Source organism: Pipistrellus kuhlii, unplaced genomic scaffold, assembly GCF_014108245.1.
Source record: "Pipistrellus kuhlii isolate mPipKuh1 unplaced genomic scaffold, mPipKuh1.p scaffold_m20_p_37, whole genome shotgun sequence".
Classification (NCBI taxonomy): domain Eukaryota; kingdom Metazoa; phylum Chordata; class Mammalia; order Chiroptera; family Vespertilionidae; genus Pipistrellus; species Pipistrellus kuhlii.
This window is the reverse complement of record NW_023425537.1, coordinates 3275691-3297832: the sequence shown is the minus strand read 5'-3', so window position 1 is coordinate 3297832 and position 22142 is coordinate 3275691. Positions and strand designations below refer to the sequence as shown.

Genomic DNA, 22142 nt, shown 5'->3' with positions numbered 1-22142 from the left:
CGTTCATGGAAGATCAGAGTTTTATACTCCTATTCAACCACCACCAACAGTTAATGCAGCCTCAGATGTCCTCACTCTGGGCTGGACAGTCTCCCTGTGAATGCGACCACACTGAAGGATCAAATCTTTCAGTCAATGATTTGGTAGCAAAAGAGACAGCAAATCTATAAGATCCAGTGTCTCTCCCACCTGTTGGACTCAACCGAGCTTTTCTTTCAAGAGAAATGCCACTTTATAAAACTAGCAAGTCTACTGATGTTTGAATATTGAGTGGTTCCCATTTCTTCTTTTTTTCTCTTTTAAATTGCATACTCCCCTGGAGGAGCAACAAAGCATCAATGCACTACGAAACATTGCTGCTAATTCAGTTTTGGTCGTCTAGTCCACATCAGCATTCATTCATTCGTTCATTCACTTGTTTAGCATGTTTCCTGAACACCCCCATAACTCAGGTGGTGTGCTGGGTCCAGGACACACAGTGGTCCCTGTTCTTCAGGAGAAAACAGTGTCACTAAAATCATAGGTTCTTAAACAAACTTGAATGAGAACCATATCTCAGTGAGAATTAGTGAAAGACAGAAAATTCATCATCCTGAACACAGATGTATCTAGAGAGAAACTACTAACAACAACAAAAAAACACACAACAATCTTATTTAATCCAGAAAATGAAAATTGGGCCACAAAGCCTAAAGAATGTTAAGACAAAAGTTCCAGAACTAACATTTATAGAGGATACATCTAAGCTAGCTGTGCTACTGTATTCTTTCCTATTGAGTCCTTCCCACCTGTGAGGTGACTGTTCTTAGCCTGGATGTGCAGATGAGGAAACTAGAATAAAGTTCATTTTCTGATTCACAGAGCTGATAAGCTGGCAAGGGCTAGATTCCATCTCATATCTGTAGAGCCCATTCTCTCTCCACTTTACCACAACCTCCAGGGGGAACAACCCGTACTGCTTCCCAGGTCATTGCTCAGGAAAGTGTACAAGGCTTAGTTATTGGACAGGAAGTTGGAGTGAAAAAGAATGTTATTGAGGGTCCTTGTGTTCCGGCACAGAGATACTGAGGCAGGGAGGACAATAAAATGCACATAGAAAAAAAAATATGCTTAAATATGAGAATCAGTAGCATATCTAAGATCCCAAAGAGTTTCTTCAGAGTTTCATCAGGGCCATTGCGACCAACTTCTGTGCGGCCAGTCATTCCCCCTCCAAAGTGGCTGAGGAAAAGTAGAGGGACTTAAAGACTAAGGAAGATCCAATGGGATAAGACCCTAAAAGAGTTTAAAAAGAGCTTTGTTCAGGAACAAGGATCCTCATGGGACCCAAATTGGAGGCAGTGGGTGTGAGGATGGGTGAGACCTAGGTTCTTAGAATTCTCTCAAGAAGAAATAAAATAAAGAGAACTGGAATTCTTCCCCAGAGGAAAACTTCTCTGAGTCAGCTGTGCCTCTCCCAGCTACCCTGAGGTCATCGGTGAATAATTCTTTGCTGAGGCAATCCTTAGAAGACCTCTCCCAGCCAGGTTGTCCTTCAGAAGCCTCGGAGCATAATCTGCATATGTTCATCTTCAAACACCTTTTTGTTTCTCTCTTCCATCTCATCATGGCATCACTGTAATCCAGAGAATTGGGCCATTAAAATGGTTTCCTTTGATTTGCTAAATAGGCTCCATTTTTTGACCCTATCCCCAGGCAGGATTTGTCCCGTTGATGAAATCATGGTTCCTTCCATCTCAAAACACACTTCTAGGCATCAGAGCTGAAGTTTGCATGCCTGGATGATACCCCTCTCTAAAGCTGGATTTTGTGTCCATCTTCCCCCCATGTGGGCTCTGTAAGGTCTGTGTTGCTTAGTGGCATTGATGCTGCTTGCTCCTCGATATATAGACAGCATGAGGCAGGTGTTTGAGATACACTCAGCTGTGTAGGTGAGGAGAATCCCACCCTGGACACCGTAGACTCCTCCTGTTCACTCTTCTGTGAAAATGGGTCCCTGAGAACAACATATGAACCAGTAACACGAAGAGAGGTGCTGGCAATGAAGAGCCAAGAGAAAGGTAGTCCTGCAGCCCTCCTTCATCCACAGGGGCCACCTCTGCCTTCTCTCTTCAGGGGTAAAGTCCTTTGAGCTGCCATATATCTTCAGGGGGCGGTGAGCCATTGGGTACAGAATAGCGTCATTCAATGCTGTGGCAAATGTTGGGGCAATTCTGATGCATCTCTGAGTGAGCAAAAGCAGTGGAGTTGGAGCAGCCCACGGGGCTTGGGTCTAACCTGAAGCCACCTTATCTATTGCAGGGGGAGATTCTGAAGATACGTAAGCAAATGCGTGCTGTCCACAGTCAGTACCCACTGTGTGTCCACCAGAAAGAAATTTGCTTCTGGTAAAGATCAGAGTTTGAAGAAGGACTCCTGAGGGATCTCTGACTTCAAAAGTCCATCTTGAGAGGACAAATCACCATTTTCTTTTGTCTTCCAAGGGATTTTTTTTTTTTAATGGACAGGCTTGTGTTTTCATTGCAGCTAGTGTCATAGTTCATGACTTTGTTTTCTTTATTGATTAAGGTATTATGTATGTGTCTTTATACCCCTTATCTGCCCCCCCCCCCAGCTCATGCCCTCACCGCCCCCCTAATGTCTGTGTCTATTGGTTATGCTTATATGCATGCATACAGGTCCTTTGATTGATCTCTCCCCTTTGCCCTCACCCTTCCCTTCCTTCTCTCTGAGGTTTGACGGTCTGATCGATGCTTCTCTGTCTCTGGATGGGATTTTATACCTTGAGGATCTTTAATTTGATTTTAAGGGGTTTTTAACATTATTCTGCTTTGTTCTTGTCCCAGGTCTTCAGTTCATTAGAGACCAATCAATATGAAAATAATTATCTTCACTTACCCCCCCCCCCCCCTTCCCTGGTTCCTTTATCTGCATTCTAGTGCAGGACACTTGCTTTAATATCTATCTGCTTCTAGAACCCATTATACAGAATTTTAAGGCAGCAGAGCAGAGTGGTTAAGGCCAGGAACTCTGGAGCCAGCCTGCATGGATTCAAATTCTGGTTCTTCCATGTACGAGCTATAGGAACATGGCCTGGTGACTTGACCTCTCTATGCTGTGGTTTCTGCTGTGAAAAATGGAAGTGGCAGTAGCACCCAGGTCATCGATCTGTTTAGGTATTAAAGAAGTTGATCCATAAATCATTTAAAATAATGTCTGGCAAGAAGCACTAAACAAGTGTTAGCTGTTGCTTTTTTTCAGATGGCCTTTAATCGTGGTTTAGGTGTTCACATCATTTATAATTCAAAAATGCTCATTAAATTACCATTTTGTACCTATTTAAATTAGCAAAGATCAAAAAGGGGGAAATAGGGGGCATCTGTAATAGTGTCAACCATAAATTTTTAAAAAGGTTAATGTCACAATGTTGCCTCAGTGCTTTGACCTCACTGCCTTGATTCTCGGCCTGTTGTACCGCCATCCTGTTACTCAGCTGTTGAGTTTACCACCAAGAGATCCTCACCTCATTAAAAGAATGCTGATAATCCGAGGAGCCTCTAAGCTCTGATATCAGGTTGTCTGTTAGTGAGAGGGCAGGGAAGCTTTTATTATTTTTCAAAGAACAAAAGTGCTCTTAGCCATTGGATGTTTATACCTTGACAGGGGGTGGCCTCCTTGTTGATTTGCCCACCCTAAGGCATGACTGTTACTGTGGGTCATTGGAGTCACAGGAGAGACAATCCCCTGTGACTGCAGTGGCACTCTCTGGATTTACAATCAACCAGCCTGCCCTATACTGGTTCTTAGTAGATGTTATGGTATGGGTTACTAATAAGTTCTACATTTCTTTCTTTCTTCAGTTGTTTGCCTTTCCAACTCACTCAAGGGGCAAAAATCTTCAGTAAGTCTATTTATTCAGCATACACCTCCCAGCCCATCCTACATGCAGGGCACCATGCCACACACCTGATGTAAAGTCTGCCGGGAAACAACCACAACTCAGATAGCCATAGGTGTCTGAGAGGCTCATCAGGATAAGAGTGACCCTGAAAACCATGTCAATATGAACCAAGAAAAGTGAGCTCAAGAAGCCAGAAACAAACAAAAAATGAGCATAATCTTTTTCATCCCAAATAAGAATTGGCCATGAAACTCAAAGGACATTGAATTATCAGAGTCATGATGGGTCTTCTTTCTGCCTTACTTGGAATTGACCAATAGTATTGTTTAATCCTTCTTACCATCTTGTGAGGTGTGTATTATTATTTTATTTTATTTTATTTTATTTTTTTACATTTTTTAATTAAATTATTATCTGTGTACATATTTTAACATTGCCCCCCCCCATACATACCCTCCCTTCCCAGAGTTTTGTGTCCATTGGTTGTACTTATATGCATGTATACAAGTCTTTCGGTTGATCTATTATCTCCCCCAGATCTCCCTACCCTTCCTGCTGTAATTTGACAGTCTGCTTGTTGCTTTACTGTCTCTATATCTATCTTTTGGTTCATCAGTTTATAATGTCCTTTATTATTCATAAATGAGTGAGGTCATGTGGTGTTTCTCTTTCATTGACTGGCTTATTTCACTCAGCATGATATTCTCCAATTCCATCCAGGTTGCTGCAAATGATGAGAATTGTATTATTATTTTAATTTTATAAAAGAAAGAAATAGGCACTGAGGACCAGAGATGTGAAGTCATTTTTCTAAGATCAACTCCATTATGAAATGACAAAGCCTGATCTCAATATCAGTTTCTTTTCACTCCAGAGCCTATCCTTGTTCTCTTCAACTTGACCACCAGACCATCCCCCACACTCCCACTACCACCCCAACAGGACCACTGTGTCATTGCCAAAAACTAAAGGATTAAAAGGATTAAAAGGCCTACAAACTGGGTAAGAAGTTGAAATTAAGAGATAAAACAAGAATCTGACATTCTATGTTATTCCTCTTTGTGTCCCAGCAAATACAGATATTGGGATATTAAAGCAATATGGCAGGGTTTCTCCAAGGACCATGCCAGAAGATGCCCAGGAGAAAGTTCTAGCACACCCTACTGACTCTTGGCACTGGTGAACCAAGATAGCTGACTGATGAGGTCCAGAAAGTCTTCTCTCAAAATTTGTGGCAGGAGGTAGATAGAGACCTAAGACTGAACGACACCTAATGTCAAGTAAGACCCACCCACAAAGTGGTTTTAACAAGATCTTTTGCGGGGGGAGGGGAAATGAATATTTTCCAGTGCTTTGAGCATTGAGCAAAACTGAACAGACATCTCTGTATGGATGAGCTATATATATGTGAAACATAGGCTATCGGAGTTCTATCAAGAAGAAATAAAGAATTTGAGAATTCTGTTCAATTAGGTTTTCAAGGAAAGGCCTAGGGTTACTTGAAGCTCATCAGTGAATAGCCCTTTGCAGATACCATAATTAGAAGTCATTGCCAGATTAGGCCATCCCTTCCTTCAGAGGCTTCTGCATGCAATCTGCATGGGTTACATCTTCAAAAATCCCTTTACTGCTCTCCTCCACCTATCACATAACAACAATCTTCTCTGTGAGCTAGAGAACTTGACTTTTAAAGTCATTTCTTTTGACTTGCTGAACAAAATTCATCTTTTGACTTTATTCTCTGGCAGGATTCATTCATTGGCTAAAGTCCACGATTTCTTCCATCTTTACAACATCAATCACTTGTTGAAGCTTTATGTGTTTGGATAATGCTTCTTTCCATTTAAGCCCATTATGGTTCTGGCTTGGGCTTGTACTGAGTATGCTGTTTTGCATAATGACACTGGTGTTGCATGTCCCTTAGTAAAATTGCTTGTTTCTGCTGATTTGCATTTTTCCGAAAGGAGGTGAATGCGGGGTGAGGACCCTTGCCCTCATACCTAAAACTGCCTTCCTTCCTAACTCTTGGCCCTTGGTGAACATATATGAACCAGGTTCTGTGACAAGTGGTGAGGCAGAGGGAGAGATGGAGGGGACACTTTAGCCTTCCTTTATTCACTATATACCCAAAGTTTTTTGGGCTGATTCTGACTTTAGAAATACTAGTATCCAGAGGCAGGACGTCTACTGCAAATAGAAGTAGGGAGCGGTGGTCTTGAGATGCTATTTTCAAACATGGTGTCTTACCTATGGGTGTATCTCAAACAGGAGGAGAGGAAGGTGTGGAGTTGTAGGCTGGCAGCTAAAAATTGTGCCTGACCCACAGCCTCCCTGTAGGACGATGCGTGGGAGCACCCAGGGGTTTGTGCCCTGTGTGGGAACGTCATCCATCACACAATGCAGTGGGTGCAAAGACTGAAGACAACTGCTGTGTGTAGAGCCTCCTATTGCAATGTCTCCTAGGTGTTAGGAAATGGTGCCAAAGAAAATCAGAGGTCAAGAAAAACATAGACTCTTAAGAGGTTGGGCATATCATTTTATTATTCTAGTTATGCAACTCTTGAAGCTTTGATGAATAGAAAAGGCACGTTTTCTTACAAATTAGATGGGATTTACCATCTGAATCTTAGTCCAGCCCCAGGATCCATAAAGTTTATTCACTATGAGTGTTATTTTTCCACCTACCATGACATATTCTAGACACTAGGGGTGCATCTAGGAAAGACAAAGTCCCTGCCTTAGCATGGGGGAGACACTTGTGACAAAGCTCCACACTGGGCCTGGGTGGGTGGTGTCACCCTCACTCTGAGGTCTTTAGACTTGTCACCATCTTCCTTCCCATTACTCTGTTGATGGCCCAAGAGCAGATCATAGTTTAAGCTAGTCTTCCTTTGCAACTATCTAGAAAAAGCACTCTTGTATTTTTTTCTTTCCTCTTATACTCATGATACTCCTGACACTAGATGTATGGGCTGTCCATACACAAAGCAATTCTCTGTGACACCATCTGAATGTCCCATAATTCTAGCATTATATGCCTGGAGCTAGTGTCAGATTCTACAAGGTAAGGGCTCAGTCCCACAAAACTGTCCAGGCTGCAGTAGCCATGAGCCACAAGCTCTGGGAAGATGGCTACTAGATTGGCAGCTCCCTTGTAGGTGTGCCCCAGTGTGGCTGGTGCCTTGGCAGCCCCTAGGCACGGAGTTCCTGGGGCAGCTGCTTGCCACAGCCTGCCCGGAGCTAGGAGCCTTCACACAGACTTCCCAAAGCTTGAAGAGCAGCAGTTCTTGCTGCAGCTACAAGCCATGGTCCTAGAAAGCTGAGTCGCAGGGTTGTTGCCAGGGCCAAGCACCCAAGTGTGAGAGTGCTTCCCTTCCCAGACCTTTCATCTCCCTCCTGGGGTGCAGGTGCACCCTGCAAGTGTACCCCAGGATGTCCTTCATGTCCACTCCCATCGGAACAGCCATCAGTCCACTATTCGGTCTCCATAAGTAGTTCCCCGCCTCATACAAGGGAAAGGTAACTGCCTTGGACTCCTTATCACTGCCCTCTGCTGCTAACAGGGATCTTTCATGTTACCTCTTTTAAGACACCCCATTGAGAAGTTCTGCTCACCTGGCGTCTCTCTGGAGTGGTGCTCTCGAAGAGGTAGAGTTCACTGAGCGTGGAGTCCTCTAGTCTCAGGGCAGGAGCCCAGAGAGACTGGCACAGAATTGAAGGATGCCAAGGTGTTAGAACTAAACTTTGAGAGCTAATTCCGCTAGAGAAGAGAGAGGGGCTGTGAGCGCCTCTGGGCACAGAGAAAGCTCAGGAGTGGGTCAGGACTGGGACCTGGGGGTTCCAACCCCCAGCACATCCTCTCTCCTCTGCATGGAACCTTGCCTGTGAAAAGGCCAAGTGGTAAACATCTTAGGCTTTGCAGGCCAGACAGTCTCTTTGCTCTGCAGCTGCTCAACTCCACCCTGTGGCCCCATATACAGTATGGAAGCAATGGGTGTGTCCGTGTGCCAGTAAAATATTATTTCCCAAGACAGGCAGCAGCTGGACTGGACCTGCGAGCAGTGGTTTACGGACCATCACTCTACACAGCACAATGAACGAGGCTTAAAAGTTGGATCCTTCAGAGCACGGAGGGCCAGAGGGAGGGCAGCATTCAGGTGGACTTCAGTACTGGACTCTGGGTCTCAGATACCGGACCCTCCACTTTACTGAGGCATTTAGACCAAGACTGAGGGTCTATCCAGATGTTCTATAATTCTGCAGCACAGAAAAGCTGTCTGTGTGCTGCTGCTGCTGCTGCTGTTATTTCTGAAACTTGAGCTTCAAAAGGCTCAGAAAAGACTCAGCTACCAGAGACTTTGGGGAAACTCAGAAGACAGGGGCACTTGTTGCAAAGCAGATCTCCCTCAACCAAGCTGGTATCGAGTGTTTATAATATATTGGCATCGTGCTAGTCACTTCAAATGCATTCATCCCAACACCTCTGGGAAGGAGGTGAATTACCCCCATTTCTGAAGGGGAGAAGGAGACCGAGATACATAGAGGTTGGAGGATCTGTCCAAATCACAGCATGTTTGTAGTAGCATTAGGACGCCAGCCCAGGATCCCTGAGCCAGCGGCACGGATGGTTTCCGTTATGGCAAGATGCTCATCAGTGTGCTTTGCTACAGGAGAGGACTATGTAGAAGTAAACCTATCTCAACCAGTGGTTCAACAAGATAAGCCATCAAATGATCTTTCAAAGGAACTTGCTGTTTAGCAAAATTGAGATGATTGTATTCGAGTACTAAAATGTATGAAACCCCCAAAGAGAATTTTTTATTGCTGATGATTTTTTTCGGTTATCTCCTAACATATCCTTTTTTGTAAATCTGCTTTTATTGATTTCAGAGAGGAAGGAGAGAGAGAATCGTTGGTTGGTTACTTCCTGCCTGCCCCCTACTGGTGATAGAGCTTGTGACCCAGGCATGTGCCCTGATCAGGAATTGAACCATGACTTCCTGGTTCATTGTCGATGCTCAACCACTGAGCCACACGGGCCGGGCCTGGCATATCCTTTTTGGATCATGCTGTGAAAGTGTTCCTAGTATAGTAGTGGGGAGATTGATTCAGTGCATTTCAGTCCACACTTCACCCATCCCCCAGTCACTGTGTCCGACTCCTGGACCTTTCTCTCTGGGAGCCATCGCCCTCTGGCCAGGCTTCCTGGAGGCAGCTTTGCCTGCGGGTCTTCGCTCCTGCCTCAGAAGGGGTCCTCTCACCCGGACAGTGAGGGGCAGGTCTGAGTCCCAGACTCTTTAATGGCCTCAGGGAGAGTTGCACCTTTGAAACCCAAGTTCTTTCTTTTTCATTCCCACCTGGAAAGCATCCTGCTACCTGTGGGAGTTTCTCCCAAACATCAAATACGCCAGAGGTTTTATTACTTTGCCATGGCTCTGCCTAAGTCTTCCTATAAACCAGAGTTAATTATAGGCAAATGCTTTGATTATGAGGACACGGTTCCTTTGAGAATCCCCTATGTGGGCAGCACTGGGTCCAGGAGGTCCTAGTGCTGGTAGACATATTTCCCAAAGTCTATGCCCCCAGCTCCCTCATCCATCAAATAAGAGAGATGGGCTAGGCAGGAGGATAGCTCAAGAGGTCTCTAACCTGAAAGTATTGAATACCATGCAAACACTGGAGGTGGTGGTCATCTGTGCCCAGCAGGGGGCGGCACTCCTGGCCATGGGCTGTGGAGTTTGGTTTCACATAAAAAGCTTTAACGGGCATTTGGGTGGTCAAACAGGTCTTGGCAAGTCAGAGGACACACAGGTGTGGGAACAAGGGCCAGGTTGGACTGGACAGTATGTGCTGGGGTGGGGGTGGGGGAGGAGCCTGCAGAAGTCTCCATGAAGTCTAGGTGCATGGACGCCTAGGTCACAACTCTGGGGTGATTGTTCCCATGGCAACTCTGGCCACAGCCTGAAGTCTGTGCTCTTACTGAGCCAGATGCTCAAAGGATGAGGGGATGCTGAGTTTGGAGGTTGCTAGTTGTTATTTAAAGGGGAACTATATTCCCAGGAAAGAGTTTCAGCATCTCAGAGAAAGTGCCTCTGCCCTTAGGGGCATGAAAGAAGGGGAAAGGGGAAGTATTTATTAGCCTGAAAGAATAACAAACCTTAGTGCTTGGAGGAAGCATAACAAGCGTGGAGAGACCCACTGGCTGGCGTCATCCCTGGGCTCCGGGCCCCACCTGTTAGCTGTGTGTCTGTGAGCACATCTTTCCATCAACCTGGGCCTGTAGACTCCTCGTCTGTGAGTGAGAGGCTGGGCCAGGCCAACTGTAGGACTGCTTTTGATTCTGATAGTCATGGGAACAGTCCCTATCTGTACACACCAGTGTGGTGCCACCAGCCACACAAAACCCTTGAGCACTTGAAATGTGGCTAGTGTGACTGAAGAACCTAAGTTTTCTTTCTTTAAATTTATCTTTATTTTGAAAGTATTTAAAATGCTCCATTCCCCCATTGATACCCTGCACCCACACTCCCTCAGGCCTATGCACCATTGTCTGTGCCCATGGGTTATGCATATCTACATACATAAGAGCCTAAGCATCCATTACCAGTCAACTGGTCACTATGATGCACACTGATCACCAGGGGACAGACACTCAATGCAGGAGCTGCCCCCCGGTGGTCAGTGTGCTCCCACAGCCAGCCTCCTGCATTGGCCAACCTCCCACGATCCCTCCCCCTGGCTAGCCTTGATTGGCCCAAATTACTGGCCAGGCTGAGGGACCCCACTCATGCACAAATTCGTGCACCGGGCCTCTAGTGTGCATATAAGCTCTTGGTTAATCTCTTCCCATCCCCCTCTTCCCTGAGATTCATTAGTCTGTTCCATGCTCCCATGTCTCAGGATCTATTTTATTTAATTATAAATTAAACAGCCTGATGTAGGTAGTGGCTACCGTATTGGACAGAATGGGCCTAGGATTCTAGAGCCAAAGAGTTGGTTCTGTTTAGGCTGTCATGTTAATCAAGCTGAGCACATTCTGGACAAATTTTGCACAGGGACTGAAAGTAAGGACTGCCTGTTTGTGCTCAGTTATTAGAAGCCCCCTTCCATGGCATTCAAGCTCACTGAAATCTCTCTCTCTCTCTCTCTCTCTCTCTCTCTCTCTCTCTCTCTCTCACACACACACACACACACACACACACACACACACACAGGAACCACAGCAGGCTGAGCAGTGTGTTTGTGTGTCTCCAGTCATCATGGCCCCGTCTGCCAGGCATGTGGAATCATGTCCTAACAGCCTCTGGCAGTGTCAGGAGCCACTCCATCTCTCATAATTTCTTGGCAGGTCCAGAGGGCAGATCCTTAATAGAAACATCATCTCAGCTCATTAAGAAGAGCTACGTATTTGGAGGGTGAGGTGCAAAAAGGTGTTCGAGATTCCTGCTCCCAGCTTTCTCCTCTTGATCTGCCATTGCAAAGTTGGGCCCTTCCCTGACTCCCTCCAGTCAACCCCTTACTATTCCATTTCCCACTGTCATTGCCTTAGGCGAGACCCCTTCAGCTTCTGGCACACTATTCCTCAGCTCTCTCCCTGCCTCTCAGCTGTCCTCTCAGCTGTGAAACTTGCTACAATTCCCCCCACCCCAGTCATGTCATCCCTGGGCTCAAGGCCTGCAACCCTCCCACTGCTTTTAGGATGGAGTCCAGGCTGCGAGTTTGACATGCTTGAGCTACGCTTGAGCTACATGAAGCCTTCTCTGCTCTCCCCAAGCCAGGACTTTCTCCCAGTCTTTGTCGTGTGTATTCTCTGGAATTTGGCAGTGAGGCAGAGTGGTTAGAATAATGCTGCAGTGGAAGCAGCTAGAACTGGGTCCAAATCTTTGTCCTTGCACGTAGCTTTGGGCAACTGACTAAACCATTCTCTGCACCTCAGTTTCCCATCTGAATTAACATATGTTAATTTATGTAATGTGCACAGTACAATATAAGGTGTATCAGAAGTGCTTAGTAAGTGGCAGAAATTGTTATTATTATGTTATTACTAGGCCCTTATTGAGGCATGAGTGAGGCATTACATGTACTGGTTCTAGCTCCTTCTCTAATTAGAAGTGCCCGGATGATGGGGATCTCTTGCACTTTTGGTATCCCCTGGCCCCCAGCAGTCGTTTGCAAATAGTGAGGACTACTTGAGAATATGAATTGGTTGAGCATCTCTGGAGCCTGAAGCACTGTGTTTGGGTCCTGGGCCCGTCACTTACTAACTGTGTGATCTTGAGCAAGATTCTTAACCTCTCTGGGCCTCAGTTTCCTCATTTGTAAAGTGGAGGAAAATAACGATGCCTTTTTCATAGATTGCTGCAAGGATTTAATGGGGCGTTAACAAGGTGTCTGGGGGGTGAGAGCACTACCCCCTGGGTTAACCAGCCCCTGAAGTAGAACCTTCACCTTCCAAGCAATCAGTAAGGATATTATGAATGTATGACCACATTGTACCAGCTGGCATGAGGTTTGGGGTGGGATCATCACAAGAATATTCTCATTTAGAGTATTTTGGCATATGCTTCCGGCATAATTATCTCCCTCCCCTTTTCATGTTTTTATTACTTGGCTCTGAACCAGTAGCCTGGTTTTAACTGGTTTCTGGCCTGTGGGCCTTTCTGGAAGCCTCTGTGGAAGCAGAGGGGCATCCAACAAATACAGAATGTGGCCACATTCCTCTTGATGCCCAATGAGCAGCAGTACCGGCTGCTGGACACAGCATCATAAATGACCAATAAAGAAAGACATTTGCAGGGCCACCGAGTGCGGCTTTATTTGCCAGTTGACTAAGGACACAGGCTCTTGCGGCAGCAGAGAACTAGAGAACATCAGCAGATTCACCTATGGAGAGGCTGTTCCTAAGCAATGGGGGCCAGGGCGCCCCCTGCAGTATCAGAGCGCCTTGCGGGCAGACGGCCCACCTGGCACTACTCAGTCTTCCTTGCTGGCTTCGCTTTCTTAGTGGCCGCTGAACCCAGGTCAGGCTCGACCTGCAGAGACACCAGCTTCCCAGCTCCGGTCCCTCAGGATCCATCCACCAGCACCGAGGGGCTTCAGAAGCGGCCCGGGGGGCAGGGCACACAAGGCACACAGACAGTGTGGGGCACACAGACCGTGTGGGGCACACAGACAGTGCGGGGCACACTGGGCGAGGGCTCACAGGGGGGACACGAGGGAGTGGAGCATGGGTTACAGGGCAACCTGCGAGAGAAAGGCACATGAAGGGGTTCAAGGAGCCGGAGTGGACATCAGGTTCTGCCACCAATGCCTCCCAAATCACCCACTGCTCACCTTCTCACTTCCCTGGTCCCACCCTTCATTGTCTTCAGCTATGTGACCCCGTGGGCCTCCTAACTGGTTTCCCGGCCCCACTCTTGCCCCTTCTAACTACTGTCAACTTGGTGGCCAGAGTGATCTTCCACAAACACAAATCTAATCTCTCCCTCCTTAGGACCTTCAGAGGCTCCCAGGTGTACTCAGGTCAAAGAGCAACTTCCTTCAATTCAATTGTCACCTTGAAGTCTCGCCCTTCCCCCCTGGATCTCTCCGCATCAAATTCTCCTACGGTACCATGAACCTCCTTCTAGAGCAATGTGTGATTATTGTAGTATGATCTCTCTCCCACTGGGCAGTGAGGTGAGTAGCCATAGATACATGCCCACCTGCATACCTGGCCTAGAGCAGATTCTTAATAATTAATTAAGTGAATTAATCAATATAGAATTAAGTAAATTAATCAAGAAACACACGGCAAAGGGGAAAAGAGAGGATGGTCTCAGAGACTGACAGGTGTTGGCTCAGAACCAGAAAGGACACGCTGGATGTTGATGGACACCGAGGAGCCCAGAGACCAGACAGTCAGCCCCAGACCACATCCAGCTGGAAACGCTGGCACTGTGCTGTCTTTTAATTTGTTGAAATATTTAAAATTAAGAGAATTTCACATTTAAAGAAACCCAGACTCCTGGCTTCCCTTGTACAATCAGATGATCCAGCAATTCTGCCACTCTCCTGTGATAGAAATGGTGCCGAGGGGTGGTGCCACCCACACTGGACAAGGCCTAGCTCCCTAGTGGTCCACAGTCCTATATGAGCCACGCCACTCAGGTCCGCTAACAGCCTGGTCCTAGGAAAACATTTGACTTCACGGCTCTTGTCTTAGAGGACAAGATTCTAGATGACGGAAAAGCAAGGGTGAATGTAGAAACAGAAACTACCTGGAACAGTAATCAGCCCCCAGGGGTCCACAGCACAGCAGTGTCCTGCACACAGACCACCACTCAGCCCCGTGATTCTGCCTGCACTGCGGCTGGGGGCGGATGCCGCACTGACCTGATTCACACCCCCTCCCCCCACCCTGTTGCTTATTACCTGTCCTAGACCATGGCCAGGGCCTCCTGAACAGCGTCCCAGTCTCTCCCCCCTCTCCTCAGCCCTTCCTCTGCCTGCCATCCGTGGCCTCTTCCTGAGGAGCAGCTGTGAGCACTCACTGACTTGGTCAAGAAATGTTTACTGAGCATCTACTATGTGCCAGGTGCAGGGGGTAAAAATATTTTATATTGTCTTTGAGGTCCAGGTATTTATTTATCCTCTAATGAGGGAGATCCGCAGTTAAGTAAATTCTATCATTTCCTCCAAGAAAGAAAGAAAGAAAGAAAGAAAGAAAGAGAGAGAGAGAGAGAGAGAGAGAGAGAGAGAGAAGAAGAAGAAGAGAAGAAGAAGAAAGAAAGAAAGAAAGAAAGAAAGAAAGAAAGAAAGAAAGAAAGAAAGAAAGAAAGAAATATAGCCTCCCGTTGCCTATAAAATAAAACCCTCCTTCTCCAGCATGGTCCATATGGCTCTCCATGAACGGTCCCCAACTGACCTTTCCTGTCTGCCTCCCACCCCAGATCATCACATGAAGCTACTCACTGCCCTCCCAGTGCTGAAACCATCCCCCTCCACCCAGTATCACCTCCAGTTGCCTCTGTCCCTGGCTCTCTAAACAGATGGGAACAACTTGAGAGCAGATGCCTTATCATCATCCATCTGGGTCTTCCCCTGGCGCCTGGCACCCGCTGGGCCCTTGGAAGGCATTTGTTGACTTGGGACGTAGCAGGATCGTCAACGGGCCAGGATTAGGGAGGGCAGCATGAATGCCTGCCTGACTTTCTTCAGATCCTATCAGCTTCCTAATCCCTTCTTAATGACACCAGGGTTCTCCCTGACGAGAAGACCCAGTTGCTTCCTATGGCTTCTCCAGCCCGCCCACGTGCCTGCCGGGGCAGCCCCGGCCGGGCTCACATACTTGCAGTCCTCGCTCTCCAGCAGGCCCCGGTACGTGTTGATCTCGCCCTCCAGCCGGGCCCGGACGTCCAGCAGCACCTGGTACTCCTGGTTCTGCCGCTCCAGGTCGCAGCGGATCTCGGCCAGCTGGGCCTCCACGTTGGTGATGAGACACTGTATCTGGGCCAGCTGCGAGCTGTAGCGGGCCTCCGTCTCCGTCAGCATGTTCTCCAGGGAGTCCCTCTGAGCAAAGGAGAAGATACATAATTATGAGGAACAGATCTATTTGCCATGGCCTGACTCAGGAAGAGCCAAGCCTCTCTTTGGGGTTGAGAATGACCCCTCTCAACCTCAGTCACTGTGGAAACTAAAGCCCAGAACGGGAAAGGGACTTGTTCAAGGTTAAACAGCTGGTAAGTGAGACCAGGGTTTGAACACAGGTCCGCGTGACCCTAAATCCCTATTCCTTCTCCAGCCTTAGTCTGCCTTCAGGCTTTGGGGCTCAGGTCCACCGGGCTCCTTCCCTAAGGCCGTGGTTGGCAAACTGCGGCTTGAGGGCCACATGTGGCTTTTTGGCCCCTTGAGTGTGGCTCTTCCACAAAATGACACAGCCTGGGCGAGTCTATTTTGAAGTAGTGTTAGAAGAAGTTTAAGTTTAAAAAATGTGGCTCTTCAAAGAAATTTCAATCGTTGTCCTGTTGATGTTTGGCTCTGTGGATGAATGAGTTTGCCGACCACTGTTCTAAGGCATCGACTGGGAACAGTGTTCTTTTACTCTGGCTGCATGTTAAGAGTCAGCCAGGCCCAGGAACTCTGATTTCATTCTTCTGGGGAGGAACCTGGGCATTTGGTTCTTTAAACCTTCACAGGTGGGGTGGGAAAGCACGGGTTTGGAAGGTCAGGCTGAGCAGAGATCAGCATTCTTGAGGAACCATTTTTGACCACGGCCATCTCACTCCTGTCAGATCTGGGACACCCGTTTTATCTCTGAGCTGGGTCCTGGGAGAAACCTCCTTCCAAGGAAGGTCAGCTGGGCGAGCAGCCCAGGTAGCTAAATATGGGCATCCTCCTTCCAGGGTGCTCTGTGCCACCCACACTCAGTGCCACCTGGGAGCCAGAGATGCGGGAGAGGTGCCCCCTCCCCCCAGGGGCACTCACCAGGCTGTGCTGGGCCTGCAACTCGATCTCCAGGGTGTTGACTGTTCGTCTCAGATCAATGATGTCCGACTGGTAGGTCTGAAGCTGCTCAGAGCTGGTGGCCACCTGCTGGTTAAGCTCCTCCATCTGCAGGGGGGTAGACAGAAGAGGCTGGCAGAGCCTTCGTGGGGGACACTGGGGCAGCTGCCCACTGGCGAGAGGCCCACCTGCGTGTTGAACCATTCCTCCACGTCCCTGCGGTTGGTCTCCACCACCGTCTCATACTGACACCGCATCTCCTCCAGCATCCTGGTCAGGTCCACAGGGGGCGCAGCGTCCACCTCGATGTTAAGGCGGTCCCCAAGCTGGCACCGGAGGGTGCCAACTTCCTGAAAAGGAGCAAGAGCCCCAGGCAAGTGTGAAGATGTGGGATTCGGGTCTCACCTCCCGGGCGATGTGGAAAGACAGGACAAGAAGATCTCTACATTGAAGGGCCCCCGGAGGACTGCCATCTGCTCTGGAGTATCCTGAGGGTCTCTGGCTCCAACCGAATGCCCTCGTGATGGGGGAAGCACTCCAGCTAACCACCTCCTTTCACACATGAGCATCAGGGTTCATTTCATGCGTTTAAGCTAAGATGGGAGCCCGTGGGCCTGCATCCCTGGCCATCCTTCCCGCGTGTCCATCTGGGGAGCGGGGCAGCAAAAGCCTGGCCTCACTTGGTTCAAGGCCAAGTCAGAGCAGGCGCCCCCGCAGGCTTGGCTGCCAAGGAGAGAAAGTTGTCAGGAGTGCGATAGCGCCTCATTAGCGGCTTCTCGGTTCTGGTCCCAGTTCCCTGATTAGGTGGGGTGAGTCAGGTGCCTTAGGGCACTTGGCATGGCATGGTGACGAGCTGTTGCTTTACACTTAAGCCTAAGGAACCCGGCCAGGATTCAGAGACACTTGTTCTTTCCAGTGCCAAGTCAAGAGGTTGAGAGTCAACACAGGGAAGGAGGGAAAAACACCAGAGCTCAGTGGGCGTTCAGCACGCAGGCGCCCTGGGGGGGGGGGAGGGGGAGGTGTTAGGGGATTCCCACCAGGACCTGCAGGAGAGGAGCAAGAGCCACAAAAGGCTGACCTGAGGCTCATGGATTAAGTCTATTCGATGCAAACAGAAGAGAGGAAGGAAGAGGAGGATGGGGTCAGAAGGAAGGAAACCACTGCGCTTCAACTCCCCCTGAGAAGACATGGGGGCACCCAGCAGTCCAGCCTTGCAGAGACGGGCAGGTGAGGGTTCCAGAACACAACCCCCATGGTTCCAGTGCACCCTCCCACCTCCACTGGAATTTGGCTTTCGGGAGAAAAACAAATGTAGTGGAAAGGCACCTGGCAGTCACGCAAGCCCAGGGAATGCAGAGAAGATAGTCCTTCTGAGCACCGACCAAGGGACAGGTGTTTCAAGCCCCAGATATCACTGAATTCTCAAACAACCCTGTCTGGTCATGTTGCTCCCAGGTATAGATAAAGAGGCTCGGGAAGGTTAAACATCGGGCAAAGTCACAGAAACAATACGGGACAGGCCTGGGACTTCCAACCCACATTGGTCCGACCCAAAGCCCCACGTACTTCCCACGTTCTGCGTCTGCCTGACTTCCGGGCTCACCTCCTCGTGGTTCTTCTTGAGGCAGAGCAGCTCCTCCTTCAGGGACTCCACCTGGGCCTCCAGGTTGGCCTTGCACAGGGTCAGCTCGTCCAGGATCCTGCGCAGCCCATTGGTGTCAGCCTCCACCAGCTGCCGCAGGGCCAGCTCCGTCTCATACCTGCACGAGGACAGGGTTGGCAGTGACGGGTGGGTACAGAAATCAGGGGAGTCCTTCAACGGCTGGCACTTTTCCAGCTCTCTATGAAGGTAATGGAAAGCTGACCCCACGCATGTGCAGGGGAGAGAGGGCGCCCATCCCCAGGGCCAAACTCACTTGGTCCTGAAGTCGTCGGCAGCCAGCTTGGCATTGTCGATGTGCACCACCATCCTGGCGTTGTCTGCCTTGGTGCACAGAACCTGCAGGCCAAAGCCCACAGAGGGGGTCAGTCCAGGGTAAGAACCCAGCGAGGAGAGGATGGTAGGAGCCTAGCAGTCATCCCTACAGAAGCCCCTCCTCCTGGGAGCTCTGGGGGATACTCAGTGAACTGCTCATCCATAGAGACATGAGATTTCTTTCTTAAGCCCCTGGGTCTGCAGAAATCCAAACACCCCATTTTGGATACAATGAGCAATACGGAAGGAAAGGCTCCCATTCAAGGGGCTGTGCTAAGCACTTGACCTGCATCCACTCAGGTAATCCTCTTGGCAGCTCCATTAGGTAAAGACCATTCTACAGATGGGGAAACCGAGGCCCAGGGAAGGGAAGGGACCTCCTAAAGTCATGCAATGAAGACTAGATCCCAGGCCCCTTTCCACGTTAAGGGCTCTGGCCGAGTGCTCCAGTTACGAGATAATCCTATGCCCTGGGGAAGCCTCTTCTCCCTGAACATAGCTTGGTAAATGACGAGATTCAAATCTAGAATGCCCGCCGTCCCGGTTTCCTCCCCAGGGAGACTGTTTGCCGCTTGCCCTCACCTTCTGCTGGAGTTCCTCAATGGTCCTGAAATACGACTGGTAGTCAGGACACATGGTGGGCACTTGTGACTGGCAGGCCTCCTGGATCTTGCTCTCCAGGCTGGCGTTCTCCTGCTCCAGCTGCCGCACCTTCTCCAGGTAGTTGGCCAGCCGGTCGTTGAGGAACTGCATGGTCTCCTTCTCGCTGCCGTTGAAGGTCCCTTCACAGAACCAGCTGCAGGTCCCCATGGTGCCAGAGATGCCAGCGGGTGGCCGGCTGCCACTGGGTCGGCAGGAGCTGGATAGGTAGGTCTTGGAGAGGCAGCTGGCCGGCCGGTGGGTGGAGGGCATGCACACGGAAGGCACACAAGGCATGGGCTGGCAGACATAGCCCATGCACAGCTCGGGCCGGCAGCTCATGCTGCTGGAGCAGACAGAGGCCTGGGGGCAGCTCTTGGTGGAGATGGATGGGCAGTTGGATGCCGTGTTCCGGAGGCCCCTTCTCTGAGCTGCAGCTACCTGGATCGTCTACACCTACAGACCCCCTCTGGGGCCTTTTATCCCCTTGGAGTGAGGGGGCTCGCCCTAGAAAGAGGTGTTGATGTGTACACTCGGCCTCCGAGGAAGCTGCTAATTAATTTGTAATTTGGTTTCCAATAAGCAGTTCCTTTCCTCATAAAAGAGGCCAAGCTTGTCATTTGGCTAAAGCAGGCCTCCTGTCATTGATCACCCGGGGAGAGTTTCCGGACACATCTTCAAAGGATCGACTCCGTGCTGGGCCCTCATTACCAGGGCGGAGTCGCCAGGAGATCACGGCGGCCTGGCCCTGTGCCACCCACGGCCTGGCCCCCCGCGCCCCCGCCTGCTCCAGCCCTGAGAAAGGCCCCTTCTGTGGACCGGCGGGCGCTCCTAGTAATGAGAGCATTCCCTGTGGCTGAGGCCTGGCCCCTGAAGGAGGAAGTGCGTGGGTGACAGAAGCTGCATCGATACTGGCAGCGGTAGAAATCCAGGGAGGTGGGGAAGAGAACCTCTGAGGCTTCAGAGCACTGATCATCTTCAGAGAAATAATATCTGGGGCAAGAGAACAAACTCAAGTCAGAAAGCCGTAAGAGCCAGGGACAGCCTCTCAGCTGGACACTGCTGAGAAAGATGAGGGAACACCACTCTTGGAGAAAACCTTCAATGTCATGGACATCTCCGTGAGGCGGATGCTCTATCTTGGCCATCTCTGGATCCACCCTTTCATTGCTTACTGCCCCACGCACAGAGTTGTCCAGTTCAATTCTTGTTTGCTGAGACGGAGGTGGCCAGGCTGGCACCGGCTCTGCTCTCACTTTCTGCAATGGTGGGCAGGGAGGGCTCCCGTCAGGGCCTCAGAGATGGAGACAGGGGGCATCAGCTCCCTTGAGAAGTGACACTTGGCAGCCCTGGGATGAGCTACACCAGGAGATGGGGAGCAGGTATCTCCAATCCTAGGAGCCTTGGACATTCCTTAAGAAAGCAACAGGGGAGTCCCGTGGTAATACCCGCCAGCTCAAACACGTCACGTGTAATGTGTGTGTGTGATATAGCCACGTCTTCTTTCTTCATCTTCTCAACCTAATATTGGAGTATAAGCACTTGCCTTGTTTTTCACAAATTTCTAGAAGTATTGGTGAAGAGGCAGGGGAGAGAAAACCCCACCTAGCTCTATTCCCAGAATCCATTGCCTAAGAAAAGTCAAGATAGAGATTATTACCTTCTAATTTGCTGTGTGATCTTGGGAAAGTCACTTTACCTCTCTGGGCCTCTGTTTCCTCATGAAAATGGAAAAGGTTAGGTTAGCCCAGCCACGTGGCTCAGTGGTTGAGCGTCAACCTATGAACCAGAAGGTAACAGTTTGATTCCAGGTCGGGGCACTCAATTCCCAGTGTGGGGTGTGCAAGAGGCAGCCTAACAATGATTCTCTCTCATCATTGATGTTCTTATCTCTCTCTCCCTCTCCCCCTTCCTCTCTGAGGTCAATAATTTTTTTTTTTTAAGTACACCATGGGGATCAGACAGCACTAAGGTCGGCATCAGAGGCATCCTGAGCCTCTGAACTCCCAGGGGCCTTGCCAGCAGGGCTCCCACTGGCTGCCCACTGGAATCACGTGCAGAGCTTTCATAAACCCCAACACCAGGCCTGTTCCAGACCGACGACATCAGGACTTCAGGATTTCAGACCTGGCATTCATGTGTTTTAAAAGCATCAGCCTTGGCCAAAGCTGAGGACCTCTGGCCAAGTGGAAACAGCTTTACAATGGAAAATCACAAGCTAATAAAGTAGACAGTAATGCTTTCTGCACAGGGCAGCACAGGATCTGGTGCGATCCATCTTGGAGGGAGTTAGGGTAGTTTTGGAAGAGGCTTGTACCACAAAGAATGAAGTAAGAGTGTGGGTTGTGTGAAACAGTTAACCTGAGCTATGTGGTCGAGGGAGGGTGCGTGTATCACTTCCTGACTATGGATTCTCCCACTAACTTTGCTCTGAGTGGCTAATAAGTCATCTCCCTACTTACCCATTTTGGCTGGCCTGGTTTGCCCTGGGCATTGCTGCTTGGGAGGAAACCTCAGAAGTGAAACCATGGGCAGGAAAAAGGTGGGTGCCCACATTCAAAGCAACCCGGGCATCCAGCTGGAATAGAGTCCACAATAATTACTAGCCAGTTTTCAAATGCTAGCATTAGGGACCTTCCTGCACAGTCAATGTCATGTTCTCTTTTACTAATGATGAAACTGAGACCTACACCTGCGAAAGCTCCCACAGGCAGTAAGTGGGGCTGGGATTTGAACTCAAGTTAGTCTGGCTTGTGTTTGGAGCCCACATTCATCATTCTTACCAGGGGTCTTATCCAGCAGCTAGAAGGGTTCAGGAATCTGGAGAAGGGCTGTGGTAAATCAATAAAAAAAATCCAGAGGCAAAACATAATTTTGGAAGGCATTTTGGGGAGTCAGAGGAGACTTAGCTAAAGAAACCTCCCTGTTTCAGGACCCCTTGCTCTTTATTAACACAAATTGTCCTAAGGCAAGGTAGATATACACATCAAAGGCCAATACAGAGGCATTGTTGGATTGGGGGAACTGCCAGCAGGAGGTGTTTGGCCAGCAGGAGGCAGTAACATGTAGATTGAAATGCCCTCAGCTGTCTGGCAGCAAGCTTCCTTTTCAGGTTTGGGAAAATGCCCTCAGCCATTCCAGATT

General features: G+C 49.1%; 1 protein-coding gene across 1 annotated transcript; it reads right to left on the bottom strand.

Annotated features, from left to right (window-relative positions):
• Positions 1-12050: 12050 nt before the first annotated feature.
• On the bottom strand, positions 12051-19436 carry KRT32 (keratin 32). The gene is made up of 7 exons (XM_036407748.2): positions 18942-19436; positions 18301-18383; positions 17988-18144; positions 16573-16734; positions 16367-16492; positions 15231-15451; positions 12051-13144 (listed from the first exon to the last, which is right to left on the bottom strand). Exons 1-7 carry the CDS (start codon positions 19338-19340, stop codon positions 12997-12999), a joined length of 1296 nt encoding a protein of 431 aa, XP_036263641.1. The 5' UTR covers positions 19341-19436; the 3' UTR covers positions 12051-12996.
• Between the last annotated feature and the right edge of the window lie 2706 nt (positions 19437-22142).